The sequence below is a fragment of the Equus przewalskii genome, chromosome 18 (assembly GCF_037783145.1).
Source record: "Equus przewalskii isolate Varuska chromosome 18, EquPr2, whole genome shotgun sequence".
NCBI lineage: Eukaryota > Metazoa > Chordata > Mammalia > Perissodactyla > Equidae > Equus > Equus przewalskii.
This window is the reverse complement of record NC_091848.1, coordinates 24,854,763-24,879,163: the sequence shown is the minus strand read 5'-3', so window position 1 is coordinate 24,879,163 and position 24,401 is coordinate 24,854,763. Positions and strand designations below refer to the sequence as shown.

At 39.2% G+C, this 24,401-nt stretch overlaps 1 protein-coding gene across 1 annotated transcript in view; it reads right to left on the bottom strand.

Annotated features, from left to right (window-relative positions):
* Positions 1-20,756, bottom strand: part of VPS8 (VPS8 subunit of CORVET complex) — a 235,611-nt gene extending 214,855 nt beyond the window's left edge. The window contains 6 exon segments of the mRNA XM_070582453.1: positions 1,050-1,143; positions 4,735-4,865; positions 10,666-10,734; positions 11,537-11,782; positions 19,363-19,461; positions 20,615-20,756. Coding sequence (XP_070438554.1) covers positions 1,050-1,143; positions 4,735-4,865; positions 10,666-10,734; positions 11,537-11,689 — 447 coding nt within the window. The 5' untranslated portion in view covers positions 11,690-11,782; positions 19,363-19,461; positions 20,615-20,756.
* Positions 20,757-24,401: the final 3,645 nt, after the last annotated feature.

Genomic DNA, 24,401 nt, shown 5'->3' with positions numbered 1-24,401 from the left:
AAGACTACATAAAACTACAGGCTTTGAGGTCAAAGGGAAAGTTTGATCAAACATACCAGAATCAGCATCTGTTGCCTTCACAGACTATTGAATATTTTTGCATTAACCCAGTGCCCTAAGTGATTTTCAAAAAAGAATACAGATATTCTGTTCCAGCCATTATACACTGGCCACATTCGCCAATACCACCTCCATTTCACAACAAAGCAGCACTGGACTTCAAGCCAGAAACCCCAATTTTGAGTAATTGCTCTATCTTCTAACCCAATGATGTAAGACAAGTTAATATCACCTTTCTGTGTCTGTCTTCTCATTTGTAAAACAGGATATGGCTTTCCCTACTTTCAAAGTTGTAAGAGTAAAATGAAAATAAGGTACATGAAAAGACTTGTGTAAATTATTTTAAAAAATCACTGAGTTGTAAAAATTCTGCTCAATCATTTCTCCATATGAAAAGCTAAAAACAGGGGCTGGCCCCGTGGCCGAGTGGTTAAGTTCGTGCGCTCCGCTGCAGGCGGCCCAGTGTTTCGTTGGTTCGAATCCTGGGCGCGGACATGGCACTGCTCATCAGACCACGCTGAGGCAGCGTCCCACATGCCACAACTAGAAGAACCCACAACGAAGAATACACAACTATGTACCGGGGGCCTTTGGGGAGAAAAAGGAAAAAATAAAATCTTAAAAAAAAAAAAAAGAAAAGCTAAAAACACAAGCACTCTACCTCAACCAAACACACAAGATGGCAACTAAACTGAAAAGGAATTTTTAAAAAAGGCAGATAGAGTTTCTTTTAGGCTTGCTGCCATATTTCATTTAGGCACACCCGAGACTCTGAGCAGACCTTTATTTCATGGCTGCACTAATTTCTATGTCAAGATGTGTAGCCACGTCTTATGAGTCAAAAATAATCACACAAAAACCATGAAAGCCAGATTCTATTTTTCTTAAGCCTCGGGCCAAGAGAAGTGCGGGGCTTTGTTTTATGCTCATTCCTACTTCATTATGCCATTGCAGGTTATAAAGCTGGGGGAAGAGAACAAAATACTTACAGCTGCAGACACTATCTGGGCAGAAATTCCCTTCAAAAGCGAATGTCGCATAACTGAGCCATGGAGTGAAAAATTATCAGGTAATTTCTTCTTCCTAAAAAAAACGAAAACATTTAAGAACAGAGAAACAATGGAAAAGGTAGGGTCTCTGAAAGAATAAAAACATAAAAAGTAAGAAAAGTCGAAGACAACACTCTATGTACTTTGTTCTGCTTTGCAAAGAGGAATAAAGGCTATCAGTCCCACATTTAAGATGCTGTGCTAAACCCACCTTGAACCTCAGAGAAGCACAAGCAGGAAAATGAACCTCAGAGAATGTACAAGCATTCCTTTTTCACTGATCCAAACTGTTCCTCACCCATCTTAAGTAACACAGCAGAGGTTCAACCACTCACCAGGTCGCCTACAGAGCACTCGTCCTGCCCTACATGTCTGCGTTACCTCCATCTGCCTTCCACCCTTATCCACCGTACTTGCCGTCCTCCTGTCTATTACCACCCTCTCATTCATCAACCAACTACTCACTCTCAGCTGCTCCTACTATCATCTCCTTTCACTTATCCAACTCATCATTGTACAAAAAGTAGTTTTTAAACTTTTACCCAACATGATTACCTACTCTCTATGACTAAAAGCATGTTCTGGGGATACAAAAATAAGACACTCAAGGCTAGCTAGAGCGACTCATAGGTAATTCACTGTTAAATTAAAGGATAAATGTTAGACAAGAAAAATGAATAAAGCACTATAGAAATGAAATAAAGAAGACTTTAATCCTGTTTATTAGGGGGATATCAAGGACAGCTACAGAAAAGAGAAGACGTCCAATCTGGCCTGGATGGATAACTATGAATCTGTCAGGCAACAAAAAAGAACAAGCAGAACTACAAAGATGTGCAGGTGTGCAGTGTGTGGGGGTAATGTGAGTACACGGAAGGCAGGAACCAGGAGGGTGGGGGTGGGAGTGTTTAGAGAATGGGTCAAATGGCAAGCAGGGCCCAGACTGATGCCATGCAAAAGAGTGCTGACATTATTATGTGGCCAAGAAGAAAACGCCTTATCTATTAAGCAGGTGGTGACCAGATCACCAAAAACATTTAAGTTATCATGGTTCCATACAAGTTTTAGATTGTTGTTTCTATTTCTGTGAAGTATGAAAGCTGGAATTTTGCTAGGGATTGCATTGCATCTATAGATGGCTTTGGGCAGTATGGACATTTTAACAATACTACCCCATGAATACGGGATTTTTTCCATTTATTTGTGTCTTCTTCAATTTCTTTCATCAATGACTTATAATTTTCAGTGTACAGTTCTTTTATCTCCTTGGTTAAATTTATTCCTAAGTATTTTATTGTTTTTGATACTATTATAAATGGATTGTTTTACCATTTTTTCAGATGTTTCATTGGTAGCATAGAGAAACACATCTGACCCCAATCAGCCAAAGCAATCTTGAGGAAGAACAAAGCTGGAGGCATCACACTTCTGATTTCAAACTATATCACAAAGTTGTAGTAAACAGAACAGTACTGCACTGGCACAAAACCAGACACACAGACCAATGGAACGGAATTGAGAGCCCAGAAGTAAACCCTTGCATGTACAGTCAACGAATATTTGACAAGGGAGCCAAGAATTCTCAGTGGGCAAAGAATACTCTCTGCAATAAATGGTGCTAGGAAAACTGAATAATCACATGCAAAAGAATGAAACTGTACCCCTATATTACACCAGTCACACAAAAATTAAGTGTATTAACGGATTAAAGACTTAAACATAAGACCTGACACCATAAAACTCCTAGAAGGAAACCTAAGAGAAAAAGCTCCTTGACGTTGGTCTTGGCAATGGTTTTTTAGATATGACACCAAAAGCACAAACAACAAAAGCAAATATAAATGGGACTACATCAAACTAAAAAGCTTCTGCACAGCAAAAGAAGCAATATACACAACAAGGCAACTTAGGGAACGGGAGAAAATATCTGTAAAACACTTATCTGATAAGGGGTTAATATCCAAAATATACTCAACATCACTATTCATCAGGGAAATGCAAATCAAAACCACAATATCACCTCACATTTGGTAAAATGCTATTGTCAAAAAGACAAGGTAACAAGTATTGGTGAGGATGTAGAGAAAATGGAATCCTTATGCAGTGCTGGTGGAAATATAAATTGGTGCAGCCACTAAGGAAAACAGTATGGAGGTTGCTTAAAAAATTAAAAATAGAACTACTGTATAATCCAGCAATCCCACTTCCAGGTATATATCTAAAGGAAATGGAATCAGCATCTTAAAGAGATATCTGCACCTCCATGTTCACCGCCGCATTTTTCACAGTAGCCGAGATACAGAAACAACCTAAGTGTCCACCTACAGATAAAGGGATAAAGAAGATATGGTATACATATTCACAATGGAATACTATTTTGCCGTGAGAAAGAGGCAAAACCTGCCACTTGCAACAACATGTATGGACCTTGAGGGTGTTATGCTAGTGAAATAAGTCACACAGACAAATAAATACTGTATGTCTCACTTATATGTAGAATCTAAAAGAGCCAAACTCATAGAAACAGAGAGTGGAATAGTAGTTACTAGGGGCTGAGGAGTGGGAGAAATGGGGAATATTGGTCAAAGGGTACAAACTTCCAGTTATAAGATGAGTAAGTTCTGGTGATCTAATGTACAGCATGGTGACTATAGTTAACAATACTGTACTCTATACTTGACAGTTGCTAAGAGACTAGATCTTAAATGTTCTCGTCACAAAAAGAAATGGTAATTATGTGAGGTGATGGAAATGTTAACTAACCCTATTGTGGTAATCATTTCGCAATCTGTACGTGTATCAAAGAATCACACTGTATACCTCATATGTACACAGTGTTATATGAAAATTATATCTCAATAAAGCTGAAAAAAAAATAAGTTATTTACTTGTACGACACAGTGATGAATGGGTTAATATATCCAGCAATGGCCCCTATCCCACAAGAGTCGACAACCTAAAGAAGACAGCACTGATACAGGCAAAATTTAAGAAGAGAGAAAAAATACACCGACAACTTTATCAACATTAAAGTTACACATGAATTCAATAAAGATTTACATTATGCTTCCTCCACTTCTCTTTCCTTTTCATGTTCTCTCCAAGAATTTGGAAGGTGAAAAGCAGCCAATATGAAATTATTTAGGGTTAGAAGTCCTTTTCCCAAATCTTTAATCATCTTTGTGACTCTCCTCTGAACCCATTCCAAGGGAATGAAGGAATGGTGGAGCTGACCTCAGAGAGTGGGAGGAAGGGGATGGGGTGTGCAGGGAACAGAGGGTGGTGAGGTAAACCAAGCTCCATGTTTCCACCACAGACACTGTGACGAGTTTGATTTGTGCTCCCTCCCAGGGGCTTACTGCTTCCGGAAGTCCCTGGCGTTATTATGGCTTTCTACTGGGGGTGCAGAAGATAGTGGTCATAGTACCCACCTTTTAATCCTCTCCCCTCAACAATGCTAAAATCTTTAGGATCTAATAAGCATATTATTTCCACCCAAGTGGGCCTGTACTCTCCATGCAAGGCTTCCATTCCAACAGACCATATTGTACTATAAACAGATGTTTACATTTTAAACGATCAAATAGTTCAACCATACGCAAGTGTGATTTAAATGATTACTTACCTTTTTAGGTTGGTCCTGTCACCACTATCTGAGCTTGCCACAGATGAAGTATCATAGGAGTGAGAATCGATAGTATCAATGTTTAACAATGTAGGATCCTCGAGAACAAAAGATTCATCTTCATCATCAGTCTAAATTGGAATAATATGGATAAATAAATTCAAAATTCCAAATACTCTATAAGTCAGAGAGGCATGAATAGGTTTCTCCAAAACACTCGCATGCCTATTTCTGCTTTTCACCTCTACTCCATGCATTGTTATTGACCAGAGAGGCTCAGTACAGAATTAAATTTCAATCTAGACAGATATCTCTCTCTACAGAGAGTTCACCCCCAAAATTTCTTTCTTGCAAGCAGGAGGAACCAGGAACAGTTATGCAGATTATTGTTACCTTCAGAATATTTCTTAAAATTCAAACCTGTATAGATACTTTACTAGTTAACTAATAGCCAATGGCTAATTAGAAAAAAACAAATACCACCTGACTATAAATAGTATACCATGAAAAATATGGCAGGCAGAAAGAAGAAAGGCATTCTGGATTGAAACAGCATGTGCAGACACAGTGATTTCATAGTATGAGTTTTGCCCATGGAAAAGGAAGTAGTCCAAAATGATTAGAGGACATGAGTAGGAACTGGAGGTGATCCTAGAAAGATAGGCTGGGACCCAAACTGTAAAAAGCCTTATATTCCATTAAGATAGATGACAGCAGGGCCCATGTCTATCTTGTTCACCACTGTATCCCTAGTGCCTAGTACAATGCCTGACACAATCAGTATTCATTTATTTAATGCATTAGTGTACTACATATAGTAGGCAGTGAGAAGGCAACTGAGACTTTTAAGAAGTGGACACACATGATGAGAACCATGGTTTAGACAGATAAATAGGGAAGTAAAAAGATGGATGAGGGTAGAGAAGAGAGTCCAGCCTAGTAATGCAGGTCAAGAGAAGGAACAAAGACAAGACATTACTGAGATAAAATCAAGTCTCTGGTAACCATTTAAATGGGAGGAGGGGGGGCCGGTCCCGTGGCCGAGTGGTTAAGTTCGTGCACTCCGCTGAGGCAGCTCAGGGTTTCACGGGTTTGGATCCTGGGCACATACATGGCACCGCTCATCAAGCAATGCTGAGGCAGTGTCCCACATGTCACAACTAGAGGGACCCACAACTAAAAATATGCAACTATGTACCAGGGAGCTTTGGGGAGAAAAAGGAAACACAAAATCTTTAAATGGGAGGAGGGGGAGAAGGAGAAGTCAAAGAAGATTCTAGCCTGAGCAACTAGGCAAAAGGTGATATTACTAATCGGAATAAAAAAGCAGAATAGCAGACAAAGCAGGATCAGGAATTCAGCTTTGACTAAGTTGATTCTGAATGACAGACATTAAAGAAGAATTTTCTAATCCTACCTTCTCTTTCAGCTGGACTACCTTCTGCCTTACCATTTTCATCAATGTTCTTAAGACAGCAGACCATACTCATCATCTCCACTTTCTCCACCTACTACTAGCTACTGACTACTGCTCTTGCTGAAGATACTAGCCATATGCACTGGCCTATTTTCAGTTAACATGCCCTTGCCCTCTCTGCACCATTTAACACTATTGACCATTCCCTACTTCTTAAAACTTTCTCTTCCATTGGTTTCCAGTACCTCTCTTTTCTGGTACTCCTCCAACTTATGTGGCCTTTTCTATCAGTCATTTTCTCTAGTTTCTCTGCAGCCCACCCTTTAAATGATGTTGTTCCCCAGGATTATATTCTTAGTTCTCTTCCTATTTCACACATTTCCTATATGAACAAGAAAATCCACACCTATAGCTTCAATACCATGTCAGGCTAATGACTCCAAAATCTGCATCTTCAGTATCAAAATTTCTCTTGAGGTTTAGGCCCACAGGTACAAGTGCTATTCAGCTATGTCCACAGACAAGTCTGCTAAGAACAGAGCTAGGATTAGCAAGGAGATATTGTTACTTGAGATCTGTACCAGAGTGGAATAATTGCTATAGGGAAAGGGAAAGGAAGTAATTCAGAAATAAGAACTGCAGCACCAAGGTCTTAAGCAAGAGAGTCGATCAGAATCTTATTTGATTTTCTTAAGGAGCCTGGGGACATAATTAAAGAAAACATACCAGCTAAGTTAAGCCAGGGTTGAGGGCTTATAGGCTACGTGAAGGAAAAAGTGAAGGAAGAAGAGTATTGAGAGTACCACTAAGGCTGAATTTAAAATTACTAGCTACACAATAGAGATATCAATTCTCCTAAACTGATGTGTAAAATCTACACAATCCTACCAAATTTCTGCTGATTTTTGTGTGTTTATGTAAGTGTAAACTATAAAGTGATTCTACAACTTACAGAGAAATGCAAAAGACCAAGAATAAGCAAGGCAATCAAGAACAACAACAAAGCTAGAAGACTTGAGACTGCTAGATATAAAGATCTACTATAAAGATTTGAATATTAGAACGTGATATTGGGACAAGTACAGACAGACCAAAAGAATCAGATCTACACATATATGATCACCGGACTGAAAACAAAGGTGACATCACAGACTACTCTTTTCAGTAAATGGTTCTGGCTCATACCTCAATATCACACACAAAAATTTCAGATGAGCTGCAGATCCAAAAGTGAAAGATAGAACAATAAAGATTTTAAAATAAGATAGCATCACCATGACCTTGGAATTTGCAAAATTTTCTTAAACAAGACATCCAAAAAAACTAACTATAATGGAAAAACTTAATAAGCTGAACTATATTAACATTAAGAACTTCTGTTCATCGAAAGAAACCAATAATAGAGTGAAAAAGTAACCCACAGAATGGAAGAAGATATTTGCAATAACATATCTTACAAAGGGCTTATATCCATCACATATAAAGAACTTCTATAAGTAAGTTTTTTTAAAAAAACCAATTCAATAGAAAAGTGGGCAAAAGATATGAAAAGGAAATTCACAAGAGAGATATCCAAATGGCCAAAACATACATCAAGGTACTCAACTTCATCAGTTTTCAGGGAAACTCAGATTAAAACCATGATGTGATACCACTACATACCTGCAAGAATGAACAGCTAAAGTGAAAAGGAGAGAAAAATTCAAAAGTTGACGAGGGTATGTTAACCTCAACCCCCATATATTGCTGCTGGAAGTAGATATTATTACAAGCACTTTGAAAAACCCGAGGCAGTATCTACTAAAGCTGAACATACCCATATCTGATGACCCAGCAATTCTACTCCTCAGTATACACCCAACAGAAATATGCGTGTGTAAGTATACATATGTCTCAATATGTGAATAAGAATATTCACAGCAGCACTCTTCATCACAGCCAGAAATTAGAAATTACACAAATACCCGTAAACAGTAGAACGAATAAATAATGGTGTATACTGAGAACGGATGAACAATTACATGCAAAAACATGAATGAATCTGAAAACATATTGAGGGAAGTAAGTCAGACAACAAAAGCACACAGTGTATAATTCCATGTATATAAAGTTAAAAGCAGGCAAGTTAATCAATGTGGTAGAAGTTAGGAGAGTGATTATCGTGCAGTTGAGTATTGAAGGGGCACAGGACGAGCTTCTGGGGTGCTAGTAATGTTTTACTTCTTCATCTGGATTCTGCTTACACAGGGGGTTCAGTTTGTGAAAATTCACCAAGCTGTACATTTACGATCTGTGTACTTTTTCTATCTGTAGGTTATACTTGAACAAAAAGTTCAAAAGAAGTTTCTGGCTGCACAATCCAATAGTAGGATTGAAGTAAAGCCAGGACTGCTTTCAGGGACTGGGAGACTAGGAAGGATCAAGAGACCTGGTCTCAATGAGGTCAAAGAATAGGGTCAAAGAATTCCCTTAAACAAAGTGAGGGAATGGACAGGGGCTGCAGGGTAGTTACAGTTAGAGAATGGAATTTAAAAATTAAAAACCTAGAGGTAGCACAGTTTCAAAGGATGACAAGGCCTAGTAACATTATTTCATGCCCTAAATTCTGAGATTCAGGATGTCTTGATAATCTCTAACTTTCCATTCTGTGAAATATCTTGGATGCCCATTTCTTGCCAGTCTCTCTTCAGGCTGATATTATTCATATCATAGAAGATATGCACACACATATCCTGGATCAAGTGCTTATTCATACTTTCTACTTCTACCCTTTTCATTTTTTCCTTTTAAAAATAATTTTCTTTAATATTTCTCCCCTCTTATAGTCTTCACAATGTTCTATAACTTAAATTATTTTTGCTTCCACCTACCTACCTGCCTAGCTCCCTGGAGGTGCGAAGGCTGGCCAATTTCCAGTCCCATTTCTCTCTCAAAGTCAGAGACAGTCACATAGCACTTTAAAATCCCAGCATCTAACACTATGACCCAAATACACTAGGCACCCAAATTACTCCTGAGGATGGTAACAGCATTATCTTCTCAGTAAACCACTAACAACTACTTACTGTTCATCATAGATAAGAAAACTGTGCAAAGATGGTTTTCCTTCATTACGAATTAGAGTCTCATTTATGAGCATAATTTTCTTTGCTATTACTTTATAAATATGTACAAATAGGGCTTTGTACACAGTCCTCTACAATTATTTTTACTTCACACTTAGTAAGATAATTGAAATGAGCATGTGATTAAGACCATGTTAACAAAATTAACTAAAATTAATCTCTTCATCTCTAAATGAAAGATTTCCGCTATATTAGAAAGCAAAAAATAAAAGAAACTTCACTGTTGCAGAATATTCTCTCATAGACCAAAGCCTTCTTTGTCCAAACTAAAAATTCTTAAGCGTCAACACAGATCAGACAGAACATTTTTGAAGTTAAAATATATTCAAAGCAACAGCAACATCAAACTGATATAAAAAACAGAAATAAAAATGATACAAGAAAAACGAAAGAATTTACAGAGAAAGTAGTTTCCATCCTATAAAGTGTTGGCTAAAAGCCTAAAAATATAGGTAAACAAGTGATAAAGACCAAGGTCCACCTCATTCAGAGCCATGGATCAGTGGGCATTTTTGTTGGGAAAGCTTGGCATCACTATCTTCTAGAAAATACAACCTGGGATCTGAAATAGATTTACACAGAAAAAAAAAATCTTTCTCAAATTAGAAGCTAAAACCTCCAAGGGAAGTCTTAAGCAAGTTTCTAAAAGATCAAGAAGGCTGAGCTGAAGAACTGTCAGCAGATGCAGAGCACATAAAAACTGGCACGCTTCACCAACATGTACTCCCACAAAGTTCCTTTATAAAGCCTTTATGATCTGATAATTCAGAAAAGAATAACATCATTTCAAAACTCTGAAAAACTCTTTAATAGAGATGGTGCTCATAAGATAACCTATGGAGGTTTTGTTTTCTTCATCTAGAAGAGTGATGAGGCACATTAAAGGTTGTGGATGCTTCTTCATTATCAGAGGATGAGCTATCTGAATATCACTGGTAGAGATAACATTATCAAAACACAATACAAATCTCAAAAGTGACATGACTTTAATATTTCAACTTACTCAATAAAACATTTTCTTTTAAATCTACCAAGCAAAAGGCATTGCACTGGGCACAGAAATGAACAAGACATGGCTTCTGCCCTTGAGAGGCTCACAATCTAGATCAGCACTGTCCAACAGAACTTTCTGCAACGATGGAAATGTTCTGTATCTATGCTGTCCACTATAATAGCTACTAGTCACATGTGGCTATTTGAGCACTTGGAATGTGCCTTGTACAACTAAGGAACTGAAGTTTTAATTTTTATTTAACTAATTAATTTAAATTTAAATTGCCACGTGTGACTAGTGGCTCCCATACCGGACAGGGAAAATCTAGATACATACACTATAACTAACCCGGAAAGTATCAAAATTAATGACAATGACCTTTAATATATACTTACTTCATTTAGTATGCTTTCCAGTGTTGGAGGAGTATCAACTTGAGGAATATCAAACTCCTTGTCATCAATCTAAATAAAGAAAAGAAATTAATGCTCACAGAATGATGCTATCCCTCTTATAATCATGAATGTTTTAATTGATAGAATCATTATCAATAAACAAACATACCACCAAACTGATTGAGAGCCAACTCAATAATCCATGGTAATAGGGATCAGGTCAAAAGACCACAGAATTATTCCCCTTCCTATCCACATACTGAATGATTACCAAGGACAAGGACAATTATAAACTGACTGCACCATCTTGACAGCCCTTTCCAGAAAGCTTCTATTGAAGGACTTTGGCCTCTATTTTCTTAAGCATGACAAAACAGCAAGTCTTATGACAAGCCCTAATTTTCTAAGTCTGGACATAAGTCATAAGCAATATACGAAGGCCTGACTTGCTTCCTAGTTATTTCATAAATTATGGTGAGAAATGATTAGGTCAAACAACTTATTAAATATTCTCATGGTCACACAATCGTATTAATATAGTATCAAATCAATGGGAAAACAATCACTGTGCAAGAATTCTAAACCTACCACTGGCTTAACAATCTTGAGAAGTCATTTAACATAGCTGCACTTCAGTGTCTTCCTCTAGAAAATGGATTATCAGTGTTGTGAAGCTCAATTGAGAACATGTATTAAAGTGTTTCATAAACTGTAATGAACTATACAAATGAAGAGTAATATTATCTCATAAAACTGTACACAGACTATTAGTCCATGCAAAAATGAGAGATTTAGAGTTCTGGGTCATAAAGTACACTCTAACCAATATTTTGGTTAAATATCATCACTTGACAAAAAGTTGAATTTTTACCAGATCATTTTTGAACTCCAGTTCCTTGTCCAGATCTATGTAAGAGAACTTTGAAAGTGAAGCTTCTAGATTGAAAGACTTATTCAGTTCTTCTTCAGTAGTCTTGGCACAGAGGCTCTGTTCCACATTTTCATGGTCTGGTTCATTTTCCATGTTTACTTTTAATAATTGTATTCAGTCAATCCAAGCAAATTTTTGTTGGTTTTGCGTTGTGGCCTTAGATCATGATGATCTGAATGATGATCTCTTTTCAAAGAAGAAAAAATATATATCACTTAGATTTCTCAACTGGACATTACAAAGAGTGACTTGGTCAGACTTTTGTGGAAACCAATTCGTCACTTGGTGATCTGATTATAAGCAAAGAGAAATCAACACAAGGGTACAGGGTATGATATGGGTGGGGCAGTTTCTATGGGAGCACAAAGGAGGAACATCTAACAGGAAGTGGCCCACCACACGTAAGTATGTTGACAGCGATAGACTTGGGATAAGCTCAGCCACTAGACCCAGTACCAACTAGATTTATGTACCTAATAGCACGAGGGTAAAGTGGTGCCAAAAGCTGCAATTAATCCCTTCCTCACATTCCCCAGACCTCAGAGTAGATCTCCAGTTCCCCTGGAGAGAAGCACATAGACCAATTTTGTCACTGCCATCCATACAAGGCCACAGATCACTCAAGGTGCTTAGTGTAGACACAGAGGGCTCAGAATGGACAGCTAGTCACTTGCTGTGATACTAGCAAATGTAAGGGTTCAGATCTATTAGGCGAGACAACAATGATGCCAGGATACAATAGTTCCAAAGCCAACTAGCAATTTCTAGAAAGAAAGTTAGTCATAGAGAAACATGGACATTTTCAGGGAAAACTGAAATACTAAAGAAAAAGAAATGCATGCAATGTTGTGTATATTTCACAGCTCTAAATGATACGATATACTAAAAAGATAATTTGGTTTACTAGCAAAATTGTCTAGAAAATAACCACCTGCAAAACTTCTAGAAAACTGAAAACACATTCAGGAAAAAAATTATATGTTTAATGATTAAATTTGTTCTTAAATGTTTTTAGTTTGGTGTCAGAATTAGGCTACAAGTAACCAAACTTTAAAAAGTCCATCACTGAGCTCTGCTCGTTTAGAATAAAGAAGCAAAAACATGCAAATAGAACACACACCATAGCAAAAATTATAATAAAAATAGTCATTTTGTTTTCCAGACGTGTTTCCCGCAGTACACAACTAGCAGTAACTCTCACTGGGAAGCTTTTTCAAGCTACAATACTGCCAGCAGGGGGCATAATCGCCACCCCATCACCAACCCTCCCCATCGTAGGAGCTTCTCTTACTCCTTAGAGAAATGGAAGCAGAAAAAGAGGCTAACAACCACTGAGTCATAGAAAGAACTAACTTTTTCAAAGGGAGTCGAGAATTAGTTGTTACTGTTTTTTAAAAAATAACATGCCCCAAACTGACAATATTATCTAATTTAAGGTTCATTTTTCTTAGTACTTACAATGAATTTCACTTCCTTCCACGTTTCATTTTTATCATATTAAAAGAAATGAATATCTACTATGTGTAAGACATGTAGATTCATGGAGACTGATTTTTCAAGAGCTGAAAACAATTTTTCTAGCTAGTACATTTGGTATATTACCAAATACAGACTAATTTCTTTCACATGTTACAGAAGATAGACTGTAAGGCTCTGTCCTACAAACACATGGTATCAAATACATTCCTGGAAGACATAACAGGCCACGCCGTATCTGGCAACATTTGAAAGCAGCTTTCCAATCCTGGTTACCAAATATACTGCTCCTTTTGCAATGAGCCAAATGCGGTAGCAATATAAGCATTCATATGCCTTTCTGCAAAGAAGACTGAACTGGCTCATGACAAATTACTTCTTAAGAAAGTTCACTCTTATTTGGACCACTTAGCAAAAATGATTACAATTAGGCAAGGGGTTTGCAAACATGCACAATCTAATTCACGTGCAGTGGTTCCTGAGGACAGTTATTAAGTTTCATTCTCATACATTTAAAAAAAAGAAGAAAAGACCACATAGCCCCCCAAAAAGAAAGTTTTAAATGATTTAATAACCTAAAATGTTTCACTCTTCACATTTGTCTTTCCAAAATAACTCAGAAAGGCAAGCACTTTTTTCTGGCTTTTTTGATATCTCCTATCTGGAGTTAGTAAGAGGCTCTCAGGACAGCTCAGCACCTGGGAACACCGATACCACACTCAAGAAGTTTCAAGCGATCAAGCATTCCCTAGAGAATACCACACTCAAGAAGTTTCAAGCGATCAAGCATTCCCTGGAGAAAGAACATCCTGCCAGTTGCCCTACTCCATTCCCAACCTTCACTTCACTGAGCTCCCGTCATCGTGGAGTGGTGGCAAAGTGGAAAGAACAGAAGCCAAAGAGTCAGTTAAAATTACATTTGAATCTGGACTTTACCAGTTCCTATCTGCGACCTTGGTCAATCTGCCGACCCTTTCTGAGCCCCTCTACTTCTACATTTGTAAGATGAAATACTGCGGCCATTTGCGTTGTTTGCCCAGAGAAGAACCTCTCTCTTGTTTTGGGAAAGGCTCCTTCAAACCATGTGGTTCTTGTGGAGGCTGCCAATCAAAAATCTCCTGTAATAGAGGTTGCATCATATAGCCAGAGTCCTTTCCCAGGATTCACTAAAAGGGAACTGGTGAGGAAGAGCCGTTTCCACTAGAAGAGGAGGAAAGAGTGCCTTGGTATCTTCAGGCCCCAGGTTGGTCTTCCACGATGTTAGCTCTGGCCATAGCCTCCTGGTACATTGGCTACATAAGCCAACAACTCTCTTAACTCTTTTAATTTTTTTTTTTTTTTTTTTGGTCACTTACAATTGAGAGTCCTGACTCTTAGGAATGTAACTACCTATTTTGCTGGGCTACTGTGAGGAATAAATGACATAATGAGCGTAAAGCATTTAGAACAATGCCTGGACACAGAATAGGCTTTCAAGAAACACTAGCTATCATCATTTAACATTTCCTCAAGATTTCCAAATTCTTCTAAAGTTAAAGACCCTGAAACAAGATCCAGTACTTTTGGAAAGGTCTAGCCAGCGCTAAGCATATCAAAAGGACATAATATCATACTAAAAGTTTCTCCATGAGCTAAATGGTAAGTGTTTTATCTAAGGTCAGTACAGCCCCCTGCAAAGCACCAGAGACCCTTAACAAAAATGTTTTATTATGATAATAAGTGTTTTATACTACTAACTCATTCTAAAATTATTCCTTTTCTTACACCAACTTCCTCTTTTGTCACTTACCAGTAGTTATTCCTTTCTTTATGTCAGTCAGCAAATTTTTCCAACCCAAATAAACCTGCTGAATCAAAAGATCACCATGCTCGGATTTTTTTTTTTAAAAAAGGAGAGTTCACTAGAGCAGCTTCTGTACATTTTTTAGAAATTGAGTTGTGCCTGTGGTGGGCAGAATAATACTGCCCAACCATGCCCATCCTCACCCCCAGAACCGTGACTATGTCACCTCACATGTCAAAAGGAACTTTGCAGATGTGACTAAATTAGGATCTTGAGTTGGGGAGATTATCCTGGATTATCCAGGCGAACCCAATGTAATCACAAAGGTCTAAAAGTGGAAGAGGGAGGCAGAAGAGAGCGTCAGAGAAAGAGGTATGACAACAGAAGCAGGGTCAGGAAGATGCTATGTTGCAGGCTTTGAAAATGGAGGAAGGGTGCCAGGAATTTAGGCAGTCTCTAGAAGCTGCAAAAGGTAAGGAAAAGGATTCTCTCCTTGAGCTTCCAGAAGGACGCCAGACCCACCACAGATTGATATTAGCCTAGGAAAACCGGTGCTAGACTTGTGAACTACAGAATTGGAAATAATAAATTTGCTTTTTTTAAGCCACTAAGTGTGTGGTAATTTGTTACAGCAGGAATAGGAAATGAATACACTAACAAACTTCAATTAATTTGTTTCCGACCACATCGCCAACATTCTGAAATACTAACCTCTCCCTTGTCACTTGGTGTTGCCCAAATATTTATTGAGCAAGCTGTTCATTCCAGTATGCAGACCAATGATGAAATGCTTAATATATGACACAAGATTACACACTTGATGCAGATACTGCCTTCAGACATCACTTAAGTGCTACCCCAGCACCAAGGTTGGCAATGAACTACTGATAATCTCCTCCTGAGACAGAATGCTACAACTAGTTCTTCACCCAACCATCCTGTGATAGAGTGTTTTTATAGTTCTTAAGGTCACATCGATTGTTTCTTAGTCTCTCCCAGAATGAAATTAGATTAATCTGACAGGAAATGTATATCACAGAATTATGATTACCCAGTATGCTGTCCTCTTCTGAGTGCTAATAACTAATATTTTAATAGTTCCAATTTAAGATTATCTGACATCTTGACAGTTCCCAAAGCTACTCTCTCTTAATTAATAAGGTTATTCTCATTCAATTAATAATAGATTCAAGGACCATTAAAAAAATACATGTACCATATAAACTGCAATGACCCCATTATGACACTGGCCAACAGGTTAATGTGAAACTTGCACCAGCTGTTTTTTTTTTTTTTTACCATGGCAGATATTCCCAACTGTTCTCAAGTTCCAGGATCCTACTTAATTCACTGACATTCTTTTCCTCCCAAAAGTGTCATATGAGACACTTTTCACATTACAATGAAATCAAATCAAGGTTTGTTTTAATTTACTATATCCCCAGGAAGATATCATGAAATCACGATATGGAAATAATTTTACATGCCAACTTTGTTTCTGGCCTTCCCAATCCAAGTATTTCTCTTCTTCCATTTCTTTGCTTTGTCTCATCTTTTTGTGGTTTGTTTTGTGAAGAAAAACATAATAGAGGACTCATTTCTATTGGTTTTCTATTCTCTTTCTCTGGTAAATGGACTCATTTTTAACAGTTCCCCAATGCCTACAGAATAAAATTCCAAATTCTAAACCCATGATTCCAGACATCACATGAGCTGGCCCTACCTTCCTTTACAACTAAATTTAGTATTTGTACTCAGAGTCCTTCATAAAGAGCTTCCACTTCCCCTCCAGGTCTGCTCACACTAGTTCACCTTCTCTTTCCTTTCCCTCTCCATTTTCCTAAGTTCCTTCTTTCTTTCCTTCCTTCCTTCTGGGCACCTTCCTTCCTTAAGCATCCTCTGAATCCAGAATACATGTCTTCTTTAGAACAGTGCCTTGGCACTTTTCTCACATTGATTCATTAGTTGACTTAGCACATGACTATGCCTCTTCTCTCCAACTAGACAATAAAAATGGGGCCATGTTTCTTTGTTTACTCCTCATCACTGGGCTCACTCATTTGCATAACTATGTAGACATTCAATAAATATTTGCTGATTAACACAAGAACTGGAAGACAAGAATAACACCCGTGTTGCAAATTAAATATGACTTTTATTACCTGTAATTGTTAAGCTTCAGAAGATATTGACTCACAGCATATAGGGATCTATGCCACAATTAGCCAAGTTATAATTGAGTTCTACCTTTATGTAATCAGGCTTGTCAACTACTGCTGATCATATTCATCCTTCAGATATCAGCTAAAACTTTGCTTCCTTAAAAAAGCCATTTTTGGGCCAGCCCTGTGGCCATGTGGTTAAATTCCCACACTCCGCTTTGGTGGCCCAGGGTTTCACCGGTTCAGATCCTGGGCACAGACTCAGCACCGCTCACTGAGCCATGCTGAGGCGGCATCCCACACAGCACAACCAGAGGCACTCACAACTAGAATATACAACTATGTACTGGGATCTTGAGGAAGGAAAAAAGAAGATTGGCAACAGTTGTTAGCTCAGGTGCCAATCTTTAGGGGGGAAAAAAGTCGTTGTTGTCCTGCTCAACTAGACTAGGTTCCCTGTTAATATGCACCTATAACATTGTTCTCCTCTTTCATTACACTTACCACATTGCAATCATTTTTTCAGTGTCTGAACCACCATTCTCTTCCCTCAACTGGAATGCAGGTTCCAGGAGAATAGCAGGTTCCGGGAGAGCAAAGACCAGATTTGCCTTGTTCACCATTATATTCCCAGTGCCTAATTACACAGTAGCTAATCAACCCACCAACATCTATCCACCCATCTCTCCATCACTCCCTCTCTCCCACCCTCCCTCCCTAGGTAAGCAGCCATGCAACACTGCATCACTGGTTTCCAGAGCCTCAAATAGCAGTTCTGGTCATTCAAAATAAGATATAGTCATTCTACTACAAAGCCACCCACTTGCAAGTTCCCATCCTTGCATCCAGATGAGATTTTTAAAAATCTCTAACACTGCTCTTTTTTAATGACCATTTAGCTCATGTATAATATGACACAAACTCTGCAATTTCAGATGTTTCATGTTCTTTTGCATTAATTCAGCCCATGGACCAAGATGAAAACAGTAGAAATGTATCATCTATCCATTCAATTTACAGGAATTCAACTACTATCTTCAGCAAAGGGAAAGAGAAAGAAATGATTTTACTCAGAGCCAGGGACTCTGCGCACCACTCCCCTAAGGAACTATATGCTTCAGAGTGAGTATGGGATGGGAGATGGACATTGTTGTCCTTTTGGTCAATTTCAGTTCTTGCATGCTTCATACATAAGCAATCTATTTACCTGTGCTCAAAATAAACAGCATGCTCTTCCAACATGGAGCAAAAGCTGGCTGTGCTGGACTTCCTGAGAGATCATCTGTCAGTCTCCAACATGACTCCTTCTCACGGTACTTTTTCAAGGGTACTCAAATTTCACCTTACTCATGGACTTCAGAAACAGACCCTGTGTTAGATGCAATGCTACTACGTACTGGGCTGAGCTGCTTACTTGACCCCCAAGTTTCTTTCCAAGAATAGGTTACATTTAGGCAACTACTGCCCACAGTGCTTGGAGCTGCCACAACGAAACAGCCTAAACTTCTCGAGGTAAATGTCTAAAGGAGAAGAGTGGTCATTTAAAACTTAGGAAGTACATATGAACAACAAATGTTAAAAAGAAAAGTGAGAGAAAGGAAGAGTGTCTGAGACCTACCTGTGCATGGTACTAAGTTACTACTACGAACTGTCAAGCACAATCTGCTAGTAGCACCATTCTAGAAAAGAAAAACTAACCCTCTACAATATACAAAACAATAAGAACTAAGTCTTATAAATATCTACATTATATATAAACCCTAGTATTATTCATCAGTTGTATATAAATATGTGTATGAGGTGATAAGTTAAATGAATGACAGAAAAAATCATCACTTCTTTCCAGCTTCTAATAAATCTCCACTATTACAAGAATCTCTCTTTAAAGACCCAGGCCAACCTCAGAGAACTCCTCCTAAGAAGGGCATGGGCCTTGTGTAGGCTGAAACAGATTCCCTTTTCTTTTTTCACTGACTGGTATGGTGAATTCTTATAAGTCAAATGCACAGAAGATAGGATTCCACTCAGTTATCAGCTGAGTAGATGCTGGCTTTCCCACTCATCTTAATTAATTATATTGTCACCCCAATTTCTCTTGGTTAGGTGTCAAGGAGGACGTAGAGTCACAAGAGATTTCTTCTTTTTTTTTTTTGAAAGAGGCAAGTTTTTTGCTAAACTACGGAGTGAAAAACAAAGTTGATTACAGTCAAAACATCCCAGCACCTTTACCACCTTTCCTTTGGGAAACAGCTCCTCCTGCACGCATGCAATTTTGGTGGTGCTGCTAATCAAACACCCTAGCTGCCTAGCCAGAAGAGTAGGCCCATGATATTGTCATATCCAACCTGGCCAATCAGCGTCCTTCCCTGGGATTTGTAAATACTGAAGGCAGGAGTTTTCTCTTCACTCTGGGATGCTTAGTCTTGGAAGATGTAACACAGGAGCTGTTACATAGAATGAAGATAATTCAAACACGAATTCAAGATTCACTTAAGAACAGCTTGATCTTACAAATATATACAGGTGATACCTGAAGCTGTGAAGAGAAGATGCTATCTAACCTCTGTGAAAACTATAAACAGATCCAAAGTTAAACATACTTCATTAAGTTCAAAAGGCCTTACTTTTCATTCACTTAGATAACTGACATTGGATGTCACAATGGTTTAAATGTCTCTAAAACAGTGAGATAAAGCTGAAAATCATCAAGATGCCCAAATATCCTGGAAAACAGAAAATATCCACCTGCTGATGCTAGTCCAGGTAGAAAGGAAATATATAAAGGACAATCAACATACTATTCTCTTAGAGCTCTGGAAAGAATTTTCTCACATTATGTCTCTGACATATGAAGCCTAATAGTTCAACAAGAATTTTTCCCCCATTTATCTTTATTCTGTATTCTATGGAACACACCAGCTATTGCCAGAAGATTCAAAATCTACTCTTTGCTTAAATTTAACCATGAGCAAAGCCACGTCTTAGACAGAGGTCCTCCATCCCCATTTGTATTATGGACCTCAAACACACACACCTGACGCATAATTATCTCCCAACCACAGACATCTGGAGTAGAGTTGGTGCCACAAGTTAACAGCCATGTTTGTTTTGCTTGTATTTTTAGGGGGCAGGGGGGGATGGAGGGGAGAGTGTGGTAGAGGGTGGGCAATGCAGAGGACACAAGCCTTCCTGTCCATCCTAACATTACGGTATAGAGGAGGCATGCCTATTTGGAAAAGGCTCCCCAGCAGTTCCCGATACCCCATGGCCGTGGACCCTCTTTCACCCATCCTACTTCATCCCACCCTGACTGCGTCTGAAGCACACCAAACACTTTAGACTGCTCCCTCCCCAGGTACCACACCTGGAGAACTAACCAGGACACAGGAGCAGCCTCCAACTTTAGAGACCCACCTGTCCCCCAGCTATCCTCACTTTGGGGCACACTTTGCAGGCAGAGACAAACTGGCACCAGCCTCACAGGGTGGTCACCCCATCTAAACCTCGGCCTCATACTCGGGGAGCACATTCATCCCAGTCCTCGACAGACAGAGGAGCCCACACCGGTGCCCCAGGCCCGAAAGGCGGGGTGCACACCTGTTCCGTCCGGGGGAGGGGGTGATGACCCGCCTCCTGACCTCACAATCAGGGGAGCGGGCGCACCTATCCCTCAGCCTCACATTCGTTCGGAATCAACAAGTGGAAACCGCCTGACCCAGTTCCAGGCCAAACGCAGGACACGCCCCCCGCCCAGAGTCAACCCCGCCCTGCCGGTGGGCCCGGTCCAGGTGGCCTGTCAGCGGCTCCGTCAGCCTCACCGAGGCCTCGCCGCTGTCGCGCGGGGGAAAAGGCCCAGGCTCAGCGACCTGGCGCGCGTTCTCCTCCGGTCCGGGGTACCGCCCTTGACGACGGTCCCAACCAGCTGGCCCGCCTTCGCGAGATTTCTTACCTACGCTGGCAGCCACTCCACTCCAGGACCCCCAAGGCCCACGTGACCCCGCCCCCTGCTCTAGCCTCACGCACGCGCAGTATCTACCACTGGCGGCCACGCTTCCGCTTTCCTCTTCTGACCCGCGTCTCTCCTAGGCGGTCCGCCCCTTACGCCACGCCCCCATTTAAAGGGCCAGAGATACACTCGCTCACCCCCAGGGACTTAATGGGTGATTAACATATTGGGGACCAAGAGAGTGGAAACGTCAGAGGAGGAACACAGACCAATAAATAGCAGTCCTTGAGATGAGAAGAGAAACCCTCCTCCAGCCCTATATCAATGAATTCACCTGGCCTTTAAAAAAGTGAACCTACCTGCAGCCAGCCCAGAAAGGGCAGTTGAGTCCCTGCTGTTAAAGGCAAACATAGAATTACTAGCTTTTTATTTTGCCAAGTAAGGACCATAAAGACACACACACTAAAAGCCAACTATTATTTTCTAATTTATCCTCAACATGGTTCCATAAAAATATATTTTTTTCCTTTTTTTTTAGAGATTGGCACCTAAGCTAACAACTGTTGTCAATCTTTTTTTCTTTTTCTTTTTCTCCCCAAAGCCCCCCAGTGCATAGTTGTGTATTCTAGTTGTGAGTGCCTCTGGTTGTGCTATGTGGGTTGCCGCCTCAGCATGGCCTGACAAGCGGTGCCGTGTCCGCGCCCAGGATCCAAATCGGCCCCACAAAAATACATCTTAACACCAAAAACATAGGAGAGACTCTCAGATAAAGGAGTATCTTTTAGGTGAATAAAAATGTATGTTTATTTCTCTTATTCCTCCTGAAGAAAGATGAAAGCTTTCAGGACGGGCTGTTTTTTAGAGCCACCACTGTAGATAACATTGACCCCAGGGCACAGATCTTATGCCTGCTGGGGCCTGTTGTCAAGCAAATAGGAGGAAGAACACCAGGAGATGCTCCTGGAAGGAGATATAGAAAATATTCAGTTGGGCAGACATTTATTGAGCATCAACTAGGTTCACTACACGTTTGGGCCTTTGAAGAAGGACACAGTCCCGTCCTCCAGGGACACTTTCTCTAAGAACTCAGTGTCAGATATAGCTACAATACAAGGCAGGCTGTTTTGAGTGGCATAAAAAAGGTAGGAGAATATCACTTCAGGATCACAGATGAGGGAAAATGGTGGAACATGTCCAGGAGGAGGTGGTATCTTATTAGGGCCCTGAAAGGTTTCAGTAGACAGAGAACAGGGAGATTGCCTAGCTGAGTGAACAGTGGGATCAAAGGCAGTATGAAGCAAGATTGGGGACCAGCTGCTGGCTTCATGTGGCTGTGGCATGGGCTGTGGCTTTCAAAAGGTTTTTGATCATCACTCAAAGTAAGAAATACAGTTCAGCCATGACCTAGTGTGTGTGTGTGTGTGTGTGTGTGTACAACCTAAGATAGCAATTGCCTTTAGTATGTGCAATACAACTTGGTATTTTCTATTCTATTCTATTCTTTTTTTTTAATGCTGTTACTAAATTGATTTCATGACTCACTAATGCATAGCAACACATAGTTTGAAAGCACTGGTGTTGAATGTGTTAGAGGCCCAATGGGATATGAGGCTGGAAAGGCTGGGACAAGATCCAGGAGGACACTGAATGCCAAGGGGGATGGGGGAGGGGGTCTGCTTTTCTGGTAAGAGCCTCTGGAGGTTCTTTAGCAGAGGAGTGGTATGACTATAGCTGTGTTTTAGAATTTTGGAGACTTGCCTTTGCTTCTGAATATCACATTTTTAGAGGAAAACTATTAAACAAGAGCCTGTCTGGAACAGGGTAAGCAGGCTGGTGAGATCAGAAACCCTATCTGATAGAGAACTGTTGAAAGGGTTGGGCAGAAAGAAAATTGACGGAAGTTGGGGAGCGGGGTTATGGCAGTGGGAGGTGGGAAAGGTTGCTTTTTGAAATATCTCTACAGCAGTTGTAGACTTATTTTGTGTAACTCTAGAAATTAAATCTGGGACCTGTGACAGATGTTGTAAGGAAGCAAGTCCAGTTGACAATTAGGAGTCTTTTAGGGTGGTCTAAGCTAACATGCCATCTATTACAGGGTTATTTGTATTAATTAAAAAATAAAAATATTGCATGCTCATTATATAAAGTTTAAAAATTCAGGAAACATAAAAAGTAAAGCAGAAATTACCCACATTCCAGAAAAAAAAGCACTCATCATTTTGGCTAATTTCTGTTGTGTCTTTTTCTTTGCACATTTATGTTTTTGACATAATAGAACTATATAGAATATATGGCTCTGTATCCTGTTTTTTTTCCCCTCCATGTTTTCCCCTCCATAGTCTTGAGCACTATCTGCTGTTATTAAAATTGTTCACAAATATTATTGTAATGGCTACATAATTCTTAATAATTTAGTTTATTTCATTATTTTTGGACATTTAGGGGGTGTCCTGTTTTTTCACTGTTAACAAGAACATTGCCAGGAATCTCCTTAGACAGAAATCTTTGCCCACACTTTAAAATTATTTCCTTAAGGTGGAGACCTGTAAGTGAAATTACTGATGCAAAGACTTTGAAAGCTCTTAAGTCTGTGAATACCTACTACCAAATTGCTTTCCAGAAAGGTCAGGCCAGTTTTCATTCTCCCCAGAAATGCTCCAGGGTGCCCATCATACATACCCACCAGCATTTATTCTATCTTTTTAAAAAGGTTTACCAATTTGATGGAAGAAATGGCCTCTCATTTTAATTTGTATTGGATTACTAGTGGAGTGGGATATCTTCATAAATTTATCAACCCTTAACAGTTATTCTGGGAATGCAGTTTCACTGCCTCTGTTTGAATTTGTGATTGGCAAATAGTACGAAGTGAACTGTTGCAGACTTATGAGAAAAAAACAGAGAGAGACTTTAAAAATAAATGATGTGGTCACACCAAGTTATATCCAAATTATATTGTGGTGTACCATACAAACAAAGGTTAGTGGGAGAATTGAGTCATCACAAGGAATGTGGTTAAATAGGTCTGTGCTCTTGCAGTTGGGAAAATTTCCATGTTGTGAGGGGTGATTTGGTTTCAACAAATATCATTCCTTCTATAAAATCAACATAGTAAATTTTAATTTTCTCATTTGGTAGTTTTGTTTGTATTTAATTTACAAATTTGTTTTGGTTTTATAGATTCATGAAATTTGTAAAAACAAGGAGTCTTTTCCTTAGTTTTGTGTTTATATATATATATATACACACATACACATATATGTATGAAACATTATAAAAAATAATTTAAGCCAACTCTAGAGATCTGTGAGAATCTTTTTCCCTTATAAGGAATCTGAACATTAAGTTTGAGAAACTTGATATGGAAATTTCTTAAAGTTTCATTTGTAATTATCTAAACATAGGCATTGGGATTTGTTTTTTTAAAAAAAGGTAAAA